The 25146-nt window shown below is 41.7% G+C and overlaps 1 protein-coding gene and 1 non-coding gene across 5 annotated transcripts in view; both read left to right on the plus strand.

Annotated features, from left to right (window-relative positions):
• LOC121538500 (calmodulin-binding transcription activator 1-like) overlaps positions 1 to 25146 on the plus strand; it is a 543809-nt gene that overhangs the window by 22777 nt on the left and 495886 nt on the right. For all 4 annotated transcript variants that reach the window (XM_045207028.1, XM_045207029.1, XM_045207030.1 and 1 more), the window contains exon 3: positions 9104 to 9207. In XM_045207028.1, coding sequence (XP_045062963.1) covers positions 9104 to 9207 — 104 coding nt within the window. The remainder of the gene's footprint in view (positions 1 to 9103; positions 9208 to 25146) is intronic.
• Positions 8486 to 8540, plus strand: LOC121538670. The gene has a single exon (XR_005995220.1). It is a non-coding gene; the product is annotated as a U7 small nuclear RNA (small nuclear RNA).

Raw genomic sequence — 25146 nt, forward strand, 5'->3', positions numbered from 1 at the left:
ACCTGCAGAGAGCTGGGACCAAAGTAACAAAGCCTACCATCAGTAACACACTACGCCGCCAGGGACTCAAATCCTGCAGTGCAAAACGTGTCCCCCCTGCTTAAGCCAGTACATGTCCAGGCCCGTCTGAAGTTTGCTAGAGTGCATTTGGATGATCCAGAAGAGGATTGGGAGAATGTCATATGGTCAGATGAAACCAAAATAGAACTTTTTGGTAAAAACTCAACTCGTCGTGTTTGGAGGACAAAGAATGCTGAGTTGCATCCAAAGAACACCATACCTACTGTGAAGCATGGGGGTGGAAACATCATGCTTTGGGGCTGTTTTTCTGCAAAGGGACCAGAACGACTGATCCGTGTAAAGGAAAGAATGAATGGGGCCATGTATCGTGAGATTTTGAGTGAAAACCTCCTTCCATCAGCAAGGGCATTGAAGATGAAACGTGGCTGGGTCTTTCAGTATGACAATGATCCCAAATACACCGCCCGGGCAACGAAGGAGTGGCTTCGTAAGAAGCATTTCAAGGTCCTGGAGTGGCCTAGCCAGTCTCCAGATCTCAACCCCATAGAAAATCTTTGGAGGGAGTTGAAAGTCCGTGTTGCCCAGCGACAGCCCCAAAACATCACTGCTCTAGAGGAGATCTGCATGGAGGAATGGGCCAAAATACCAGCAACAGTGTGTGAAAACCTTGTGAAGACTTACAGAAAACATTTGACCTGTGTCATTGCCAACAAAGGGTATATAACAAAGTATTGAGAAACTTTTGTTATTGACCAAATACTTATTTTCCACCATCATTTGCAAATAAATTCATTAAAAATCCTACAATGTGATTTTCTGGATTTTTTTTCCTCATTTTGTCTGTCATAGTTGACGTGTACCTATGATGAAAATTACAGGCCTCTCTCATCTTTTTAAGTGGGAGAACTTGCACAATTGGTGGCTGACTAAATACTTTTTTCCCCCACTGTATGTGAAAAAAATGACAATGTTTACTTTTTTATTTGGGGCTATGGCAGTTAATTGGAAAACATTCTAACAGTATTTCTGATTGTCTTCTCAACTCACGATTACATTACTTTTAATGTGGGTCTATAACAGTCAATTGCAAATTAGTCTGACATAATGTATCTTATCTCACCAACACTAATGAGATGGGTGTGCTTGATGCATGTCGCGTCGGAGCTTCTCAAAGTCAGGGGGCGTGGTCGACAGTGCGCACCTCATTTAAATTTTAGTCATTTAGCAGACGCTCATATCCAGAGCAACTTACAGTTTTTAGTGAGTGCATACATTTTTCATACTGGCCCCCCGTGGGAATCGAGCCCACAACTCTGGCGTTGCAAGCGCCATGCTCTACCAACTGAGCTACAGGAGGCTGCTCTGCTGTCACATCCAACCTGGATCAATGTTTGGTTTTAATGCAGATGAGAGCACTGAATCCAGCTTCACACAGATATGAGCCGGCGAAGGGTACCATGAGTTTTATGGTGCTTTCAAGACAACTGAGAACTCTGAAAAATAAGAGGTCAAATCATGACGTCAGTGATCTTCAGGTCGGAAAGACGGAGCCTGAGTTCCCGAGTTGGAATTTCGAGTTGGATGACCCTTTCAAAGCGATTTTTCCCAGTCTGAGCTTGTTTTTTTTCTGAGTTCCCAGTTGTCTTGAATGCTTAATTAATGCTCAGAGGGGAGACGGCAGGGTATTCCCTTTGAGTCGGGATCCAAAACTCCTCCGTAGTGACTCGTGAATGCATTCGGTCACATTACAATTCGATCAGCTGTTCGATTTCACTTACCGGCATGTCAACTGAGCCAGGATCACATTCAAACGGATTGGGAAATAGGCCCCAAAGTGTTCTTCCAAGCGTTGGAGGTGAGCAGTCATCACTCGTGTGGGATACTTGCTGATGCTGTTTTCTGTTAGAAACGCACAGCTGAGGGAAGGGGACATGGTTCGCTTTTGAAAGACTCTCTCTCCAATAAGAATTATTTCCTCTTAATCCACTGATTCGGTCACTCATCTGTAGAATGTCTCTGTATTTCCCCTGCATGCTTGCATTCAGTTCGTTCAGTTTCCCAAATATGTCTGTTACATAGGCAAGGAGACATATTTTATTTTCATTACACAGAAAGTCAACCAAGACTGTTTTTTTTTACATCCATTGTGAATGACAACAGTTCCTCTCTCAATGTGAAAAATCTTTCCAACACTCCCCCTCGATAACCACCAAGCCTTGGTGTGAAATAGAACATTGTCATGCTCTGATCCCATATCTCCACATAGTTTTGCGAGCAAGCAGGTGAGCAGTGGATGTGATTTGGTGTAGTTTCAAATCGAAGTTACCTGCTGCAGTATATCTCAGAGTTATATGCATAAAATGCACATATGGCAGAGGGAGACTCGTTCATAATTAGAGTGCAGAGGCACGCCATAGATTGAGCCCTATCTGTGCAAAAGCCCACTGTTCGATCCCATGGTTTTCGTCAATATAGCCACACAGCACACTGAACATCCCCTGTGCTGTTTCATGCTCGGGAATCGTGAGACAGAACAATATGTCTTTGTTATTTTATTTTTAGTCATTTAGCAGACGCTCTTATCCAGAGCGACTTACAGGAGCAATTAGGGTTAAGTGCCTTGCTCAAGGGCACATCGACAGATTTTTCACCTAGTCGGCTCTGGGATTAGAACCAGCGACCTTTCAGTTACTGGCACAACGCTCTTACCCACTAAGCTACCTGCCGCCCCAGTGAATAGCATCACCCGACATGTATAGCCAACAAAAGTCAATACATGGGCATCTTGGCCCTCACATCTAACGTCCATCTGGAGAGCAAAAGAATGAATAGAATTTTATCTTTTAGATTTGAATAATTTTCATTTAGATTTTTAAGGTTAACCACATTACAATGATTTTGAGATACAAAGACAATATTATAATATATATATATATATATTTTTTATATATATATTTATTTTCTTCAAGATTTTTTGTAATTCTCCCGTGACCCCATTTTCATATCAGGCTACCCCACATGGGGTCGCGACCCCTAGTTTGGGAACCGCTGGTTTAGAGTGATTAACACAATGCTTAGCATATTTCTATATTATCCCTGTCTGTAATATACATGATTTCCAGTGTTCTGGTTGTGCAAGGTGTGGGATGATGGTTACTAGACTCGTTGCTGTCAACTCACGTGTTGATAGTGGTTGACGCCAGACTGGCGGTACGAGAACCGAGGACTGATTCTGTAGCAGCTGACAAAGTTGTTTTGACTTCCTACAAGCCTCTTGGGCTGGTGTTTACAGAACATTTGGTGTTGTGTAATTTGAATATATCGGCCATAGAGAAGGCCAAGTTAGACATTTTCTCCCTGTTGCAACTTGTAATAAACCAACAGATGTTTTATTGATATTATCAGCAACTGCTCTCCTTTTTGTCCAGCTGGAAATTCCCATTACACCACTCAGAGAGCTTTTTGAGACATTATCCAAAACATTTTATGACCAGGTTTTAAGGAAGTTTGATCAATGGCTTGATGTTGAATTCAGTAGTGCAGTACACATTCTAGATTTCTAAAATGAAATTGTAGTGACATTGAATACAATAATAATCTCTCTGATTGAGTCCCTCCCCTCGATGATGTCATCTGAGGGTATGTCATAGGTTAGCATTGATCATTGGCAGAGCTCCATAGTGGGATAGGCTGTCAGGGCGAGTGGGCCTGCTGCTGCTCTGCTGAGTATTGATTTCAAGAGCAGGCAGTCGGAGAACTCTTCTCTGTGTGTACTGTAGGGAGGGAGGTGAGAGATGGCTTGCCCTGGACACAACTGGTTCAATCTGAGTGTGGTCCGGACTGCCTTGAAACATCACATTTAATGTTTGAGCCAGTTCTCAGTGGACTGTGGACTCGTATGGCTTCTCATTAGAAAACAAACAACAGATAAACATTCCGCAGACAGAGGGTGCGATACATGCTGAAAGCCAATCCACAGTTAGAAATAACATGAAAAAAACATTTAGTCCAACAAGAGCTAATTGGTCTAGTCTGAAAAAGAAAACATTTCATAATAAGGTGATAGTTGTTGTTTTTTCGTCCCCCTTTTCATTATTTGCTTCTCTTTTTGTTTTGTGTGATTTTTTTCCCTTATTACCTTTTTAGTTGTTTCCCTAATTTGCCTATGTCCCGTTTTCCCTCTCATTTCCCTCCCTGATACATCTCTAATCATTCAGCTCCATCCTGTTTGCCTCTGATGACAACAATAACACCACTTTGGTGGTGCCTACGAGCAGATGCTGTATGGGCTTGGTAATTGGGCGAAGCGAATGATTACAGATACCTGTTCAGCTCATATAAAAATAGTTTACACACGCAGAATTACCAGGTACAGTTGGATGCAGCAAACAGCTACAGATCTACAAATCCATCTCTACTACCTGCTCCCTGTGGGAGCAACACTAAACATGGCTCTGATGTTTCTCTCCCTCCCTGATCAGGTGGCTGGAACAGCAGTTTGTTTGTACCATCTGAATGAATAATGGGATTCTACAAGCTAGGGCCTACTAGACCAAGGCTATAAATTCTGTTCCCTTTCAATAGGTCTCTTGACATAGGCCTAGTACACGACTGGAATGGGGGTTCTGTACTTAAAATCAAAGTATTTGCCATGAGCTCTCTGTGCATGGCCTCACCAGCATTGCTAGAAAGTGAAGAATTCATCCATTCATGGCCCTGTAAAATAGATTTAGCAGGAAACTATGGACTTTTTTCAGCAGATGTGCCTTGATGGTTCACCAGTGACTTTAGTAGGAGGATGACAATCTGAGAAAGATGGTATCCCCTAGGTACTAAAGATGATTTATATCTCACACTGTGATCCACCCCAACTCTAAAGCAAGTGTGGTTGCTTTAATTGCAATACCAAATCAGAAAGGTTCTATTATAAGAGTCTATTATTATCATTCTACTAAAACTGGATAAGTAGATAAACATTTCTTTCACATTTCTTTCACATATCAACAAATGTAATGGTAATTGGAAATAGTATAATGCACGATGGGCGTGAGTCTGAATCTTCACAGTCACCAGTAAAATATTAACACATTTAGCAAGAAACAGTGCCATTTTTTCAGCAGATGTGCCTTGATAAGTGACTTTAGTAGGAGGATGTCAAGCTGAGAAATAATATTATTGTTTAGGCCCATAGCCAAAATGTAGGCCTACAAAACATAACGCTGTCTACAATGGATCATTTCTGTTTTGTTATGTAAACACATCATTATTCAGTGTGAATTTCTCTCCTAACAAATAATTATCCAGAAAACTTGATTTACATAGTAGCCAAGGTTAGTGGGTTGTTTTCTCAGTACAGTAGCATTGCTTCCATTCTTTGAAAGGCCACCTGCTACTATGATGTCATGTCATTATGATTGGCAGCCAGTAGCTCTCCTCTCTGTGTTTAAACCCACTCTTAATGATAAGCTGTTGGCTGGAAATGAGCTATGCTCATTTGGTATGTAAATTGCAAAAGCTATGGATGCATAGGTTTTCTAAAAGCTGTGTGTTTATGCTTACAAAAATATTATTTTAATTTCCTTGTAATATTCATCCCAAAGACTATATTAGTTTTGTCCATAATTATAAATTCACAGTAAATTTGGTCTCCAGACAAATAGAATTTGCACCCACTTAAGTCTTGGATGAAATGCCATCTGCATATTTGAATAGCAGGAATGAGGAGGCAGTGCAATTTGAATGAGCAATAGGACCTTAAACAGCATAGGCCTAATGCATGCTTGTATCTAAGCATGTCTCCTCTGCACTGAATTTGCTACATTATCTTTATGAAATGATTGTGAAATGTAACATGTAGTGTAACCATGTAAATCAATGGGCTTTCTATTGCCTACTCTTTTTCAATAATTCACTGAATTATGGTATTTTGATTGGGCATTTACATTTTGTGCATTAGGCCCAATGGTTCTCTTTGTGAATATGGAAACATTGATGTAAATATAAAGTTAGTGGACAACTCTAGGAGACGGATATAATCGACACAGATAATAACAAGTGTGTAATTAAAGCCGATTCACAGATACAGTGGGGGAAAAAAGTATTTAGTCAGCCACCAATTGTGCAAGTTCTCCCACTTAAAAAGATGAGAGAGGCCTGTAATTTTCATCATAGGTACACGTCAACTATGACAGACAAATTGAGATATTTTTTTCCAGAAAATCACATTGTAGGATTTTTTATGAATGTATTTGCAAATTATGGTGGAAAATAAGTATTTGGTCACCTACAAGCAAGCAAGATTTCTGGCTCTCACAGACCTGTAACTTATTATTTAAGAGGCTCCTCTGTCCTCCACTTGTTACCTGTATTAATGGCACCTGTTTGAACTTGTTATCAGTATAAAAGACACCTGTCCACAACCTCAAACAGTCACACTCCAAACTCCACTATGACCAAGACCAAAGAGCTGTCAAAGGACACCAGAAACAAAATTGTAGACCTGCACCAGGCTGGGAAGACTGAATCTGCAATAGGTAAGCAGCTTGGTTTGAAGAAATCAACTGTGGGAGCAATTATTAGGAATTGGAAGACATACAAGACCACTGATAACTCCCTCGATCTGGGGCTCCACGCAAGATCTCACCCCGTGGGGGTCAAAATGATCACAAGAACGGTGAGCAAAAATCCCAGAACCACACGGGGGACCTAGTGAATGACCTGCAGAGAGCTGGGACCAAAGTAACAAAGCCTACCATCAGTAACACACTACGCCGCCAGGGACTCAAATCCTGCAGTGCCAGACGTGTCCCCCTGCTTAAGCCAGTACATGTCCAGGCCCGTCTGAAGTTTGCTAGAGTGCATTTGGATGATCCAGAAGAGGATTGGGAGAATGTCATATGGTCAGATGAAACCAAAATAGAACTTTTTGGTAAAAACTCAACTCGTCGTGTTTGGAGGACAAAGAATGCTGAGTTGCATCCAAAGAACACCATACCTACTGTGAAGCATGGGGGTGGAAACATCATGCTTTGGGGCTGTTTTTCTGCAAAGGGACCAGGACGACTGATCCGTGTAAAGGAAAGAATGAATGGGGCCATGTATCGTGAGATTTTGAGTGAAAACCTCCTTCCATCAGCAAGGGCATTGAAGATGAAACGTGGCTGGGTCTTTCAGCATGACAATGATCCCAAACACACCGCCCGGGCAACGAAGGAGGGGCTTCGTAAGAAGCATTTCAAGGTCCTGGAGTGGCCTAGCCAGTCTCCAGATCTCAACCCCATAGAAAATCTTTGGAGGGAGTTGAAAGTCCGTGTTGCCCAGCGACAGCCCCAAAACATCACTGTAGAGGAGATCTGCAGTGTGTGAAAACTTTGTGAAGACTTACAGAAAACGTTTGACCTGTGTCATTGCCAACAAAGGGTATATAACAAAGTATTGAGAAACTTTTGTTATTGACCAAATACTTATTTTCCACCATAATTTGCAAATAAATTCATTAAAAATCCTACAATGTGATTTTCTGGATTTTTTTTCCTCATTTTGTCTGTCATAGTTGACGTGTACCTATGATGAAAATTACAGGCCTCTCTCATCTTTTTAAGTGGGAGAACTTGCACAATTGGTGGTTGACTAAATACTTTTTTTCCCCACTGTAGGCTACAGACAGTATCATTGCTTCAGAACGACATTGATTTGACTGGGCTGCCAAGCCCTTTGAAACTGGGGAGAGTCAGTCAAGGAAAAAATCAGGCCAGGGAAGATACAACACAGCTTTAATTTCCTTACTCAACAAATTGTTGTCCTATTTCCTTTTTGTATCATCCACTGGCATTTGAGCTTGTGTGAGAGGATGTGGTACCACTTCAGCTTGCAGTTTGAATCACTGAAACAGTGGAGAGTGCCCGCATGAAAAAATAAGACATTTTACATTTTAGCAGACGCTCTTATCCAGAGTGACTTACAGTTAGCGAGTGCATACATTTTTCATACTGGCCCCCCGTGGGAATCGAACCCACAAACCTGGCGTTGCAAACGCCATGCTCTACCAACTGAGCTACATGGGACCCAGTACTTACTATAGTACTTACTATAGAATTCGATAGTAAACTGTAGTATAAACTACTGTAGAATACTATACTACACACTGTAGTATCCCTCTATCATGTGTAGTACTTACTATAGAATGTTGTAGTATACTGTAGAATACTGTAGTAAATACTACAGTAATGGCTGCAAAAACACTACAGTCCCCAAAAGCACTACACTTTTTTAAACTAAAGTAAATACTACAGTATTTAATTTGCAGATACCCTGCCCATTCCCCTCCCCCATATGGCAATTTGCAACACCCATAAGTGAGAAACCTACATGCCAAGTAGAGACCATATATTGTGTTCCCTACAGGTTATAGAAAAGAGCAGAAGCTATCTGTTCAGAACCCAGTCCTACCTACCTACAGGTTATGGAAAGTCTGCTCTTTTAGTATTTCTCCATTTGGTTTTCTGAAGGAGAAAGCCTAAGATAATAAAACAAAAACACTATAGTAAATACTACAGTATACTACAGTCTGCAAAAACACTACAGTAAATACTACAGTATACTACTATCTGCGAAAACAAAACATTAATTACTATAGTATATACTACAGTTTTCTTTCTCTACAGTATTTATACAATATTTAACTGTACATACTACAGTAAACTACAGTACACTATAGTAAAGTCCGCAAAAACACTACAGTGAATACTATAGTACTTAGATACCATAGTTTGCTATAATATTTTTTCATGTGTATGTTGTTCTAGTCAAGCTTGCTATTTTGTTTCCTTTTTAGTTAATAAAAATTGGCTTGTTGTTGTTGTTTTAGCATTGTGATATGAGGCTACCTGGTAACAGCAACACGGTTTTCTTCTGAAACTGGGCCAATTCAACATTGGCTCTGAAAACCTCTATCCCCCATAAAGCTGCCCCATCTCTGACAAAGTTCTGATTCCTCAGGTCTAACAAAAAAAGGAAAGAACCACAAAAGGAAAAAGGAGCAAGCATGCACTGTAATGTGACTTATCTTTTTCTTTCTTTGTAGATGAACATGGACATTTGAAAATATACCTGCCCAAAAAGCTGCTTGAATGTCTACCAAAATGCTTGTCGCTACCAAAGGAGAGACACAGATGGAACACCAATGAGGTATGGCCTCTTCTTCTCCTTGTCACTCTGTGGTTATCATTGCAAATGTTTCTGATGTCCTCTGTGACAATGTAAAAACACTTCAGACACAAAATCTGTCATATTCTTCATGCCTAAAGGTATGAGCATTTGATTATTTTACTTAACTTCAGCTATACTGTGTTCTAATTTATAAGTATTTTGTTCATACTGGCAAAGTACATTTTATCTAAAAGTATCTTGATTGTCGTCTGTGTAGAATCACATGATTAAATGTATTTAGGTTCCAACTTCAACACGTTTTTGCAGCTGACAGAATTAGTTTGCAATGTAATTTGTTCCTGTCACCTAGTTTCCCCTTTCTTGTTTTTGTGTGGGAGTGTTGTCTAGCGGCCAACAGTAAGACATGGAGTTAAAATGTATGATACAGAATTGAGCATGTACATCTATTGAACAGTTAAGATGGTGATTTTCATAATGTGCATGCCCACTGTACATTATGAAAACCACTGTAAAATATTAATAGTCTTAATTTGTGTTTAAATCAAATGAAATGAAATGAAATTGTATTTGTCACATGCGCCGAATACAACAGGTGTAGACCTTACAGTGAAATGCTTACTTACAAGCCCTTAACCAACAATGCAGTTTAAGTTAAATCTAGCAGTTAATTAGGGTTTTGATTGATTAGATGTTCAGGAGTCTTATGGCTTGGGGTAGAAGCTGTTTAGAAGCCTCTTGGACCTAGACTTGGCGCTCCGGTACTGCTTGCCGTGCGGTAGCAGAGAGAACAGTCTATGACTAGGGTGGCTGGAGTCTTTGACAATTCTTAGGGCCTTCTTCTGACACCGCCTTGTACAGTGGGGAAAAAAAGTATTTAGTCAGCCACCAATTGTGCAAGTTCTCCCACTTAAAAAGATGAGAGAGGACTGTACTTTTCATCATAGGTACACGTCAACTATGACAGACAAAATGAGAAAAAAAATCCAGAAAATCACATTGTAGGATTTTTTATGAATTTATTTGCAAATTATGGTGGAAAATAAGTATTTGGTCAATAACAAAAGATTCTCAATACTTTGTTCTATACCCTTTGTTGGCAATGACACAGGTCAAACGTTTTCTGTAAGTCTTCACAAGGTTTTCACACACTGTTGCTGGTATTTTGGCCCATTCCTCCATGCAGATCTCCTCTAGAGCAGTGATGTTTTGGGGCTGTCGCTGGGCAACACGGACTTTCAACTCCCTCCAAAGATTTTCTATGGGGTTGAGATCTGGAGACTGGCTAGGCCACTCCAGGACCTTGAAATGGTTCTTACAAAGCCACTCCTTCGTTGCCCGGGCGGTGTGTTTGGGATCATTGTCATGCTGAAAGACCCAGCCACGTTTCATCTTCAATGCCCTTGCTGATGGAAGGAGGTTTTCACTCAAAATCTCACGATACATGGCCCCATTCATTCTTTCCTTTACACGGATCAGTCGTCCTGGTCCCTTTGCAGAAAAACAGCCCCAAAGCATGATGTTTCTACCCCCATGCTTCACAGTAGGTATGGTGTTCTTTGGATGCAACTCAGCATTCTTTGTCCTCCAAACATGACGAGTTGAGTTTTTACCAAAAAGTAATATTTTGGTTTCATCTGACCATATGACATTCTCCCAATCCTCTTCTGGATCATCCAAATGCACTCTAGCAAACTTCAGATGGGCCTGGACATGTACTGGCTTAAGCAGGGGGACACATCTGGCACTGCAGGATTTGAGTCCCTGGCGGCGTAGTGTGTTACTGATGGTAGGCTTTGTTACTTTGGTCCCAGCTCTCTGCAGGTCATTCACTAGGTCCCCCCGTGTGGTTCTGGGATTTTTGCTCACCGTTCTTGTGATCATTTTGACCCCAAGGGGTCAAAAGCACTAGGGCTACACACAGAAGAACATGAAACAGTCTATTTTCACCTTTGTATCTGTGGAATAAGAGCTAGATCATTGATGTGTCTTATCGCTTAGCTTACCTTTATTTTTATGTTACCCATTCTTAAAGGAAACCCCGTTTGGCCTAAACCATACATGTAACTGTCAATCACACCTGGGTTCTTATTCAGTGAGGCTGCATATTCCAAGCTGTATTCATCCAGCATTATGTAGAACTCATAATGTTAACATAAAAAAGTATTTAACATAGGTTGCATAAGCCTGGAGGTGTTTCACATTTCATAAACTGTATCACACCAATAAGAAAAGATAACACAACTTGTTTAGCTTTCTGTCACGGAAAATGAAAGTGCAAAATATTTTTATTGGTATGCCTGTGTGAAAAGAAATCACAGAAGCCATTTGCTCCGGCTGTCCTTGACCTATAGGCCAGCCATTTTAAATTAGTTATTTTCTTTTCAGTACAGCTACTTTATCATTTAATGGAAGTGAGACAGTGTCTTGCTTGATGTTCACATTTTATTTGTCGTTCACATTCAATCTGTTTTTGGGGTATGGGTTCTCTCTCTAGTCTACGTACGTGGAGACTGGCAGGGAGATTGGAACTAAACATTATTTAGCTTGCTGCCTAAAGCTGGATGGATTTTGAATGATTGCAATTGCAAAAGTTTCTCTAAGGAAATTCATAAGCTAATGTCGGTGAAGGCGTCGCAGCATTTATAATACAATTGATCCCAATGAAGCAAACGTAGTGGTTTTAGCACATTAACCGACAGGCAATGGAATCATCAGAGGAGCCCAGGCAAAGAAAAGCAGCACTGTTTTAATTGTATAATTCTAAAATTATTAGCTAACAGTGTTTCTTTCCCCCCTTTGAAAGAATTATATTTTAAGGATGTAATTTCTTAAAAGGAAAATAGTGTGGAGCACAGTGATTGGTTGAGAGACCTGATGGTCTCAGCCCCCCTCTCATAACTTAGCTGTCAGTCTTACATCAACTCAGGCCCTGACAAACCTCTGACGTTACAAATCGTCATCCATCCTCTCTTAAAGGTATATTTATTAAATGTTAAGGCATTTTGATCCTTCAACAGTGAAGTGATTTTCTTCATGTAGTGACAAGTCTTTGTGTTTGAATATGCTGTATAAGGAATGAATGACATTACCAAGATAGAGAGGGAAGGAAGCAGTTTTTGGTATGACATTCAAGCGTCAAGATTTGTCAGAATTTTGTCAACACTTTTCCTTTGGGTGCAGGTCAATTTAGTTCAATGATCCCATGGCTTTAATTTCAAATATTGATCTCTGAAATTGTTCTCGATATTGAGATAATTTGTTGTTAATGAGTGAATCAATCTAATTAGATGCATGAAGATTTAATCAAAGTCACTGCCACTAATAATGAGAGGAAATTAAAGCGATGTTCAAAACCCAGCCACCCATACTTTTGATTACAAATTTGGGCCAGAAATACTGTCATCATTGGTTTTCTAATTAATTGAGTGAAAAACAAGTGGAAGCGTCAGAACAAACATGACGGTAGATTATTCATGTTAACCGTACCACAAGACAAAAGTCCTTACTTAGATTTGCACAGCAATCTATCTGATTTGTATTAATCCATCAGCCTTTTGGAGTAGCCTAATTCTTACAGTGGTGCAAAGTCCTACACATGAACATACACAATATCATCGCAGCATTAGACATCTCAATCTATCTTTCTCTCAGTCTGCCTCTCTTTTTCATTAAGAAATGTAAAATAATCCATTAGCATGTTTTCTAATTGAGGCTGCTGTTGTTTCTCCTGTCCGATCCGCAGTGTTCTGCTAGCAGTTTAAATGTATTAATGTATTTTGAAATGTATTTCATAAATGTAAGCTCTTGTTGTTGGCTACAGCTGTTGGCATGTCATGTCATTAATTACTAACAACACACACTACAGACATGTTATTAAAAGGCAGACCAAGTTATGTTACTGGTATTATTATTTTTGTTTGTTTACGTATATTGCGATGTGGGTTTAGGATTAACGTCATAGGTAAGGTACCTCCTGTCAAGTTTTTCCAATAGCACAACCAAAGAGCATCAATCCTAATTATGTTGCACGATGTGCGTTAGCGCCGTGGAGCACTACTTTCCAGGGTTGAGGAGAGAGAAGGAGACCGAGGTAACCTTCCCTAAAATCAAGGGCGTTTCCCTTTCATGAGCGCCATGCGAAGTGAACCAGCGTCTCTCTCTCTCTGTGCTGTGGCTTGTTGGTGGCAGGCAGGCAGGCAGGCAGGGGATTACAGAGTCTCTTGTCGGCAGCGATTGTGTGACTCTTAGCGAAAGTGACACCTCATCAATTCTCTGCATATTTCTGGCGCTGGTTCAGCATGCCTAATGCAACCTTGTTGTTTTTCTCCCCATCTGATTAAACGCTCAACATTTTGGGGGGATAGAGCGCGCATTTGATTACCACTTCAGCTTGAATGCAGGATTCAATACAACTGCTCTCAAACTAAATGCTTTCCTAAAACCTAAAATGGTCATAAAGCGTGTAGCTATTATCATACTTCCCACAGAAGGGCATTTCACTTCTCTTTGAATACAAAAGTATCTGGTTAGATAGCACCTCAAGAAAATATGCCTTTCTCACCTTTCTGTATTGTGTAAAGGCCTCATCCCTTACAGGTACTATAGGTTGGAAAGGTCTTGGCTTCTCCCTTGTTGCTGAATAAGTGTTTGTCATCCCTCTATAGGTGGAAGAGATTCTCCCCTCCTGCCCCAAATGTGTATCGGAATGGAGGAGAGAGGGTGTGAAGGGAGCTAATGCCGAGCTATTCATCTCCTTCTCCCTATTTCCCTGTGTACGTTTATGGGGAGAAGGTGTGCATGAATACATTTCAAGCATTTACTGGAAAATTAGATAAACCAATCTGATCAAAATGCAAGGGAAGGAAGGAAGCGGGCGGAGGGAGGGAAGGGGGCTGGCGTCAGTGACTCTGAAGCAGCCTCAGCCTCTCTTAGAGCTGGTGATAGCTGCTCTCAGCTTTTAAATTGTCAAAGTGAGATTAAGGGGAAATATGGGGCAAGCTTGACAATTTAGTTGACACAACCATAGCAGAAAGAAAGGGAGTTATGTTTTTAAAGAAATAAACAAGGAGTGCATGCCAGAAATCAGTGTTTTCTCAAGGAGGGAAGTATTAGACTTGTACAATTTGTGAACCGTTCATAAAGAATAGGACGTTTTGTACCTCAGGTTCGACTAATGCTGCAGAGAATAAAAAAATATTACTTAACATTTGTCTGTTATGCCAAAGTTTACATACATTGCGTTGCATGACATTAACATTGGTTTACATACAGGCTATTAGGCTATTATCCCCCATAAAATGAAAGATATTCCAATGTTTTTTGTAAAAAAGACTAGCCGTGTCTGTTCCTGTAGTTGAAGCATGTAGGCCTATCATTTTGTGTCATTGCTCTTTCTATTCAGTCAGCAGCCTTCACCCTCCGATGTCTTTCTGAGAGGAGTAGGCTATAGGTCCAGGAGAAACAAATCCTACCCAGAATTCCTCTCAGGTCCGCAACTAACTGCTGCTCTGGCAGCCATGACCTCTATTTGGCTGGACATTCTTGTTGAGATTAAAATATTTTTATAGAAGGACACCTCACACACAAAGGGGTTTAAAGCTTAAATTCCTTCCCAGATCAAACAGAACCGCCTCGATGTTTAGGTTACCTCAGCATGGGAAGGTAGGAGGACCAGAGATGTGTGGCAGAATTGCAATGCCACGCATAAGTGCTATTTTTAAATGCATCTCTTGTTCTTTGGCTCGGCCTGGCTTTATCATTGTGGGAATAAAACAACCGCATTCATTCTAGGGCTGTCCCCGACAAAATAAAAATCTTGGTTGATCGATTGCTCAAAATGTTATTATGATATTTTTCCATATATAGACACATCCTATGTGTTTTAATCAAATCAACTGTATGCACAGAGCTTGTCTGATGCTTTAAGCATACTGTTTGATGAAATAATTAAGACACAAATTACTAGAGGGAGTCTGACCACAATTAATTTGATTGTGCCGGGCCTGGCTCAGACTTGCTGTGCTGTGTGACTAGCACCAGTTGTCTGTCTCTCCTTACTGCTGCAGCAACCACCACAGAACATCAACAGTGTGTATCACGCTGTCCGTGTTGCTGAAGCTGTAACATAATTACAGCCAAAATCCCTAATTTGTTTAGGAAAAACATTCCCTATTCCCTCAACCATTGCACTCTGTACGTGACACATGTATGCATCACATGCACGTGACCAATATGACCTAACCTATAGCATATCATAATCACATCAATAAACTGGTTATAACAAACTCTGAACACGTAACACATGTGACAGCAAAATGGATGCAGAGGATGTGACAAATAAACTCGAAATGGGGGAATGTTTACTGGTTGCTCAGGAGGCAAAGGGGAAGTCAGATGTGTGGAATAAATTTGACTAGTTGTGGAAAATACTGGAGATCAAGAAAAAGAAGGTAAGGAGCAAGCGCTGCTTGCGTATTATGTGTGCCAAACAGGTGTTGTTAGATTACAATATACGTTTTCTGACAGTTTGGAATAATGTAAACAACACGAAATAAATTATAAGCGTACCAGAGAGTCTCTTGTAACGTTTTATATTTTTTTGTAAAGCCTTTTTTTATAGCAAAGACTAAAAACAGTCACATTCATTAATGCAATTTCCGAAATTGAAGGTTTTTTATTTCTTTATTGTTTACGCTAATTATTCAATAGTCGCTTTGTTATTTTATTTTGAAAGTAAAATGCTTGATTGCATTTCAAATCATGAATGACTCGAATCCTGTATGATGACATGAACGAATACATTATTTATTGCTACAGTAGCCTACTGTATATACAGTGCCTTGGGAAAGTATTCAGACCCCTTTACTTTTTCCACATGTTGTTATGTTACAGCCTTATTCTAAAATTGATTAAATTGTTTTTTTTTTCCCTTCATCAATCTACAGACAATACCCCATAATGACAAAGCAAAAACTGGTTTTGAGATATTTTTTCAAAAAATACAAATACAAATGAAATATTACATTTACAGAAGTATTCAGACCCTTTACTCAGTACTTTGTTGAAGCACCTTTGGCAGCGATTACAGCATGGAGTCTTCTTGGGTATGACGCTGCAAGCTTGGCACACCTGTATTTGGGGAGTTTCTCCCATTCTTCTCTGCAAATCCTCTCAAGCTCTGTCAGGTTGGATGGGGAGCGTTGCTGTACAGCAATTTTCAGGTCTCTCCAGAGATGTTAGATCGGGTTCAAGTCCGGGCTCTGGCTGGGCCACTCAAAGACATTCAGAGACTTGTCCCGACGCCACACCCTTGCATTTGGTGGCAGCATCCCCACAGCATGATGCTGCCACCACCATGCTTCACCTTTAGGTCAAATAGTTCAATCTTGGTTTCATCAGACCAGAGAATCTTGTTTCTCATGGTCTGATAGTCTTTAGGTGCCTTTTGGCAAACTCCAAGCAGACTGTCATGTGCCTTTTATTGAGGAGTGGCTTCCGTCTGGCTACTCTACCATAAAGGCCTGATTGGTGGAGTGCTGAGAGATGGTTGTCATTCTGGAAGGTTCTCCCATCTCCACAGAGGAACTCTGGAACTCTGTCAGAGTGACCATCCTGTTCTTGGTCACCTCCCTGACCAAGGCCCTTCTCCCCCGAATGCTCAGTTTGGCCAGGTGGCCAGCTCTAGGAAGAGTCTTGGTGGTTCCAAACTTCTTCCATTTAAGAATTTTGGAGGCCACTGTGTTCTTGGGGACCTTCAATGCTGCAGAAATTTTTTGGTACCCTTCCCCAGATCTGTGCCTCGACACAATCCTGTCTCGGAGCTCTACGGACAATTCCTTCGACCTCATGGCTTGGTTTTTGCTCTGACATGCACTATCAACTGTGGGACCTTATACAGTGGGGAGAACAAGTATTTGATACACTGCCGATTTTGCAGGTTTTCCTACTTACAAAGCATGTAGAGGTCTGTAATTTTTATCATAGGTACACTTCAACTGTGAGAGACGGAATCTAAAACAAAAATCCAGAAAAACACATTGTATGATTTTTAAGTAATTCATTTGCATTTTATTGCATGACATAAGTATTTGATCACCTACCAATCAGTAAGAATTCCGGCTCTCACAGACCTGTTAGTTTTTCTTTAAGAAGCCCTCCTGTTCTCCACTCATTACCTGTATTAACTGCAACTGTTTGAACTCGTTACCTGTATAAAAGACACCTGTCCACACACTCAATCAAACAGACTCCAACCTCTCCACAACGGCCAAGACCAGAGCGCTGTGTAAGGACATCAGGGTTAAAATTGTAGACCTGCACAAGGCTGGGATGGGCTACAGGACAATAGGCAAGCAGCTTGGTGAGAAGGCAACAACTGTTGGCGCAATTATTAGAAAATGGAAGAAGTTCAAGATGACGGTCAATCACCCTCGGTCTGGGGCTCCATGCAAGATCTCACCTCGTGGGGCATCAATGATCATGAGGAAGGTGAGGGATCAACCCAGAACTACACGGCAGGACCTGGTCAATGACCTGAAGAGAGCTGGGACCACAGTCTCAAAGAAAACCATTAGTAACACACTACGCCGTCATGGATTAAAATCCTGCAGCGCACGCAAGGTCCCCCTGCTCAAGCCAGCGCATGTCCAGGCCTGTCTGAAGTTTGCCAATGACCATCTGCATGATCCAGAGGAGGAATGGGAGAAGGTCATGTGGTCTGATGAGACAAAAATAGAGCTTTTTGGTCTAAACTCCACTCGCCGTGTTTGGAGGAAGAAGAAGGATGACAACCCCAAGAACACCATCCCAACCGTGAAGCATGGAGGTGGAAAAATCATTCTTTGGGGATGCTTTTCTGCAAAGGGGACAGGATGACTGCACCGTATTGAGGGGAGGATGGAAGGGGCCATGTATCGCGAGATCTTGGCCAACAACCTCCTTCCCTCAGTAAGAGCATTGAAGATTGGTCGTGGCTGGGTCTTCCAGCATGACAACGACCCGAAACACACAGCCAGGGCAACTAAGGAGTGGCTCCGTAAGAAGCATCTCAAGGTCCTGGAGTGGCCTAGCCAGTCTCCAGACCTGAACCCAATAGAAAATCTTTGGAGGGAGCTGAAAGTCCGTATTGCCCAGCGACAGCCCCGAAACCTGGATCTGGAGAAGGTCTGTATGGAGGAGTGGGCCAAAATCCCTGCTGCAGTGTGTGCAAACCTGGTCAAGACCTACAGGAAACATATGATCTCTGTAATTGCAAACAAAGGTTTCTGTACCAAATATTAAGTTCTGCTTTTCTGATGTATCAAATACTTATGTCATGCAATAAAATGCAAATTAATTACTTAAAAATCATACAATATGATTTTCTGGATTTTTGTTTTAGATTCCGTCTCTCACAGTTGAAGTGTACCTATGATAAAAATTACAGACCTCTACATGCTTTGTAAGTAGGAAAACCTGCAAAATCGGCAGTGTATCAAATACTTGTTCTCCCCACTGTATAGACAGGTGTGTGTCTTTCCAAATCATGTCCAATCAACATAATTTACCACAGGTGGACTCCAATCAAGTTGTAGAAACATCTCAAGGATGAACAATGGAAACAGGATGCACCTGAGCTCAATTTCGAGTCTCATATTAAAGGGTCTGAATACATATGTAAATAAGGTATTTCTGTTTTTTAGGTTTAATACCTTTGCAAACATTTCTAAAAACCTCTCTTTGCTTTGTCATTATGGGGTATTGTGTGTAGATTGCTGAGGATTTTGTATTTATTTAATACTTTTTAGAATAAGGCAGTAACGTAACAAAATGTGGAAAAAGTCAAGGGGTCTGAATACTTTCTGAAGGCACTGTAAGTATTGAAATATAGGCCTAAGTAAGTTAAGGTGTTAAGACTAAGTAGGATGCGCTCTTAGGCCTACAGCTCGATGGTGGTTATACAAGGCTGCTATACTAAGCCTACTAATGATAATGACATTACTTATTATTATAATGATGATCATAATAATAATAGTAATAATAACAATAAGAAGGAGAAGGAGATCAAGCAAAAATGAGGGTTATTATTATTATAAATATAATTTTTCGGACAATTTGGAACAATGTAAACAACACTAAATAGATTCTAAATAATACCAGAGAGACTGTTCTAATGAAAAGAAGCCTTTATTACAGCATAGCAAAGATTAAAAACAGCCACATTTGTGATATTGTTTATCCGACATGTTGAGGCTTTGTGCTCACGGAATCAGTAGGCTATTAAACAAACACTCAAACAGGAAACAGAAGCAGGATCTGTCTTATTTCTGTAGATATATATGGATGATTTATAAAGCCAGGCACATTTAACAGTTAGGCTATTGATTATAGACCTAATTAAGTTGGGGTTTCCGCTCTCCTCACTTTTCTTAGACAATTAAGGCAAGGGCTGTTTTCTCGTCTCCTAACTCCGCTGCTGCCTCCGCCACATTGTTCCTAACACCAATATGCTGGTTAACTTTGCTAATATGCACATAGCAACATGGTCTAGGAAAACAGCGCACTGATGTATTTCATAACCGTGGACAGAGACCACTATCCAACACGGGAGAAAGCGCATTTGTTATAAAATAATATAATTTTTATTTGTGTTGCACCATTGTTCTTACCATATACAATTTCAGTAGCACATGTTAGAGTGATAGACTGTGCCATCCTCACGGCCTCCACAATGGATCAGTCCACTCAGACAGGTGTCTTGTGCACCATGAATCTTTTGTTTAGTTTTTTTGCTACTGCTCGACTAAAGAAATGTCGGTCGACCAACAGCCTATCGACCAAACAATCGACCAGTCGACTAAATGGGGTCAGCCCTAATTCATTCAATGGTCAGTTAAGTGGAATTGTTTCCAACATAGTTTATTAAATACCCACCAAGCTGTATAAATTCAAGCCAAGAAGGTTATTCTGGATAAATGCCTCTGTTTGTGAGATATTAGAATGCATTCGAAAACATGTAGCAACCAGAATCAACATATTGAGGGGAATAGTGTCTGATCCTCCTCAGTCATAGCGTCTTGAAAAGCAGAAGCACTGATCCACAGTCGAAAGGGGACATCGGACCAAAGCTGGTGTGACACCCTCATTCCTTAATGAACGCAACACAGCACCGCAGCAGCAGCACTCTGAGTACTGCACTGTGAGAAGAACCTACCCCACAGCTTCAACTTGGACTGGGAGTACTGCTGTCTCTGAACTGGTGCTGAACCCAGAGAGACAAGACAGCATCAGCTCAGGCCTCCTTCGGCCTGCTATACATTTAATACCCCTGTCGTCAGTAGTAATCCAATGCTGGCAGTGGCACGGCATGGTGCCTCCATGCAATATGCCTCCGCTCAGGACAGCACCCAGCCAGAGCCTCACTGGAGATTGGACACACTCAGTGGACGCACTCACTATACTACTGGGCAGTGGGTGAATCAGACCGACAGGGAGAGAGGGCCAGGGAAGCAGCTAGGCTAGCGACACAGTGCTGGTCAGACTCAGCTAATGAGTAATGAAATGCATACGACTGAGGAAGGGAGTTAACCTCGGGAGTTGATCATTGACAGTAGGAGATAGGCAGCAATAATAATGAGGACAATTGGATACCGTGTTGTAATCATTCAGAACCTTATCTCTGGCTGGAATGTCATGTCTGTTAACACTTTCCTCAGCTTTTGTTTGCTCATACTCCCAGCTGTAATTATTTGAGAATACACGGCACAATCTTTCAGAGAGCTGCAGGAGATTGCTTCAATCAGATACAGTTTTCATCTTTCCTCTGTTCTTTTGTAACGGTAATGATGACTTTTTAAGTGTTTATTGAACACAATATGAAAGGACTACAAAGGCAGTAGAGCTCAGAGCCGGCATATCTGCTTCTTTTCTCCTTTCAAAACAAGCTAGCTACCAATGTCTTGTCGTTACATTCTACCCACACGAAGCATGTACTGTATACTGTATCATTAATGAATATGCTATTTTTTAATACCTTGCTGAAAGCTAAATGAGGTTCATTTACATGATGTCCTCCCTGTAGCCCTGGATGCTCAGCTCTGTATGGTTTGTGTTCTTCCCAGAACCTTTTTACCGTGGCGTGCAGCTTTTCTAGTGCTGCTGCTTACTGCTGAGGCTGGTGAATCCCCCTCTGAATATCCTGACCTCATTACAACATTGGCTGGATTAAAGCTTTCTCCTATGGATTAGGATGATTCTGATTAGGATGATTGGGCCTGCCCTCATCAAATAGCCAGGTGTTTGACTCCGTTAACACTCCCTTTAATACATTTTCGGTCATTACTGCTACCCAAACAAATTTGATCTTTTTCCAGGGCCTGTCAATGTTGTCAGTGCTTGAAGAATTCACCTAATCAAACTCTAGGCCATGTCTGATTTAAATGTTTATCTTCATTTGAGCTCCTAGCCCGGCTTCATCCTTCCTCTACGGAATGTAGCCTAATTAAAATGACTCCCTCCGAATCCGCAAATGTTTATGGAAATGTTCATTAGCTTCTCTGGGGCAATCAGTGGAAATTAAAGGTCATGTTTGCCTGTTTGTTGGTTTGTTTATTTGTTTATTTTTTCAAATGGAGATACCTTAATGTTCGTTTTTTCTACATCATGAACAGGTGTCCAGTGTGTGTTGTGAATGTGAATGGGCCCGGTGCTCAGGACTTTGTCTCAGGTGGAGTCTGGACTACTGCTTTATGTGGCTGACTTGAGATGAAGGGGGAAATACAGTGGGGAAAGAGGCTCCTCTGTCCTCAACTCGTTACCTGTATTAATGGCACCTGTTTGAACTTGTTATCAGTATAAAAGACACCTGTCCACAACCTCAAACAGTCACACTCCAAACTCCACTATGGCCAAGACCAAAGAGCAGTCAAAGGACACCAGAAACAAAATTGTAGACCTGCACCAGGCTGGGAAGACTGAATCTGCAATAGGTAAGCAGCTTGGTTTGAAGAAATCAACTGTGGGAGCAATTATTAGGAAATGGAAGACATACAAGACCACTGATAATCTCCCTCGATCTGGGGCTCCACGCAAGATCTCACCCCGTGGGGTCAAAATGATCACAAGAACGGTGAGCAAAAATCCCAGAACCACACGGGGGGACCTAGTGAATGACCTGCAGAGAGCTGGGACCAAAGTAACAAAGCCTACCATCAGTAACACACTACGCCGCCAGGGACTCAAATCCTGCAGTGCCAGACGTGTCCCCCCTGCTTAAGCCAGTACATGTCCAGGCCCGTCTGAAGTTTGCTAGAGTGCATTTGGATGATCCAGAAGAGGATTGGGAGAATGTCATATGGTCAGATGAAACCAAAATAGAACTTTTTGGTAAAAACTCAACTCGTCATGTTTGGAGGACAAAGAATGCTGAGTTGCATCCAAAGAACACCATACCTACTGTGAAGCATGGGGGGTGGAAACATCATGCTTTGGGGCTGTTTTTTCTGCAAAGGGACCAGGACGACTGATCCGTGTAAAGGAAAGAATGAATGGGGCCATGTATCGTGAGATTTTGAGTGAAAACCTCCTTCCATCAGCAAGGGCATTGAAGATGAAACGTGGCTGGGTCTTTCAGCATGACAATGATCCCAAACACACCGCCCGGGCAACGAAGGAGTGGCTTCGTAAGAAGCATTTCAAGGTTCTGGAGTGGCCTAGCCAGTCTCCAGATCTCAACCCCATAGAAAATCTTTGGAGGGAGTTGAAAGTCCGTGTTGCCCAGCGACAGCCCCAAAACATCACTGCTCTAGAGGAGATCTGCATGGAGGAATGGGCCAAAATACCAGCAACTGTCACGGTTTCGGCCGAGGCTGCTCCTCCTCCTGGTTCGGGCAGGCTTCGGCGGTCGTCGTCCCCGGAGTACTAGCTGCCACCGATCTATGTTTCATGTTCGTTTGGTTTTGTCTTGATGTTGTACACCTGTGTCTTGTTAGTCCTCGTTAGTGTCCTATTTAGTTCTCGTTGGTTGTGTGTGTCTTTGTGTGTGATTGCTTTTCTGTTTCGTGTTGGAGCTACTATTTTCCCTCCAGTGTTTTGGAGAGGTTCTTTTGCACATGTTAGTGCGCCGTTTGTTTTGTCACCTGTGTGCGCCGTGTATTCGCCTTCGGGCTTATTGTGCTTATGTCTTTTGTGAATATTGCACTAAAGCCTTTGGACTGAGCCTCTGCGTCCTGCGCCTGATTCACACACCACACCCACCTTCAGCACCCGTTGACAGCAACAGTGTGTGTTTTACAGAAAACGTTTGACCTGTGTCATTGCCAACAAAGGGTATATAACAAAGTATTGAGAAACTTTTGTTATTGACCAAATACTTATTTTCATAAATAAATTCATAAAAAATCCTACAATGTGATTATCAGGATTTTTTTTTCTCATTTTGTCTGTCATAGTTGACGTGGACCTATGACAGGGTTCTTCAATTCCGGTCCTGGAGGGCCGAAACACTTCTGTTTTTTATTTCTACCTGGTAGTTAATTGCACTCACCTGGTGTCCCAGGTCTGAATTAGCCCCTGATTAGAAGGAGAGGATGAAAAACAGAGGTGTCTCGGCCCTCCAGGACCGGAATTGAAGAACCCTGACCTATGATGAAAATTAGAGGCCTCTCTCATCTTTTTAAGTGGGAGAACTTGCACAATTGGTGGCTGACTAAATACTTTTTTCCCCCACTGTACCATCTCCATCCTGTCGGGATCCATGTTCTTTTAACTAGGCTAGGGATTTTAAAGTTTCCAGTCATTAGCTTTGTGTAGGTAATCGGGATAAAGCCATATACCTACACCCCGGCACTATTTAGGGGTTTGAGCACATTTCAATCCTAAATCCATATTCTTGTGAAAAGAACATAAAGTATGTGCAGAACAAAAGTAGGCCTCAGGTCGACTGGCCTGGCCTCATAGTACCCTGCTCTGTCTTGATAGCTTTAGTGATTGCCAGTGCTATAACTTACTGTGAAGTGTCAATTTTGTAGCAGTGGTGTTGTGAGCCTATTTGTAATAGCAACCCACCAGTAAGGTGCACGCTACAGGGACCTTTTGGTTTCTTTTTATGGATGTGCACATCAAGGCAGGGGTCCTCGGTCTCCTCTGAAGACAGGGGTGCCCGCTGAAAATTGCATGACCTCTATTGTAGCACATACAGGTCACCACCTCCTGTGGGAAGACTCTAAATTGAACCCAGCTTGTGTCTTCAATTTTTCTTCTTCTTCTTCTTCCCCTCTCTCTCTCTCTCTCTCTCTCTCTCCCTCTCTCTCTCTCTCTCTCTCTCTCTCTCTCTCTCTCTCTCTCTCTCTCTCTCTCTCTCTCTCTCTCTCTCTCTCTCTCTCTCTCTCTCTCTCTCCCTCTCTCTCTCTCTCTCTCTCTCTCTCTCTCTTTCTTTCTCTCTCCCTCGCTCTCCCTCTCTCTCTCTCTCTCTCTCTCTCTCTCTCTCTCTCTCTCTCTCTCTTTCGCTCTCCCTCTCTCTCTCTCTCTCTCTCTTCTCTCTCCCTCGCTCTCCCTCTCTCTCTCTCTCTCGCTCTCCCTCTCTCTCTCTCTCTCTTTCTCTCTCTCTCCCTCTCTCTCTCTCTCTCTCTCTCTCTCTCTCTCTCTCTCTCTCTCTCTCTCTCTCTCTCTCGCTCTCTCTCTCTCTCTCTCTCTCTCTCTCTCTCTCTCGCTCTCCCTCTCTCTCTCTTCTCTCTCTCTCTCTCTCTCTCTCTCTCTCTCTCTCTCTCTCTCTCTCTCTCTCTCTCTCTCTCTCTCTCTTCCTCTCTCTCTCTCTCTCTCTCTCTCTCTCCCTCTCTCTGTCACACGTTAGTTTCCCTCCCTTACTCTTATCTTCTGTCTCTTTTCCTTTTCCCTTATGTGTTCACTGAGGTGCAAAGCTATTCAGGGATGGAGGAATATATTTCTATACCTTTTCACACTAAATTGCTGGGTCAGGTTTTT

This window comes from Coregonus clupeaformis, chromosome 24 (assembly GCF_020615455.1).
Source record: "Coregonus clupeaformis isolate EN_2021a chromosome 24, ASM2061545v1, whole genome shotgun sequence".
NCBI lineage: Eukaryota > Metazoa > Chordata > Actinopteri > Salmoniformes > Salmonidae > Coregonus > Coregonus clupeaformis.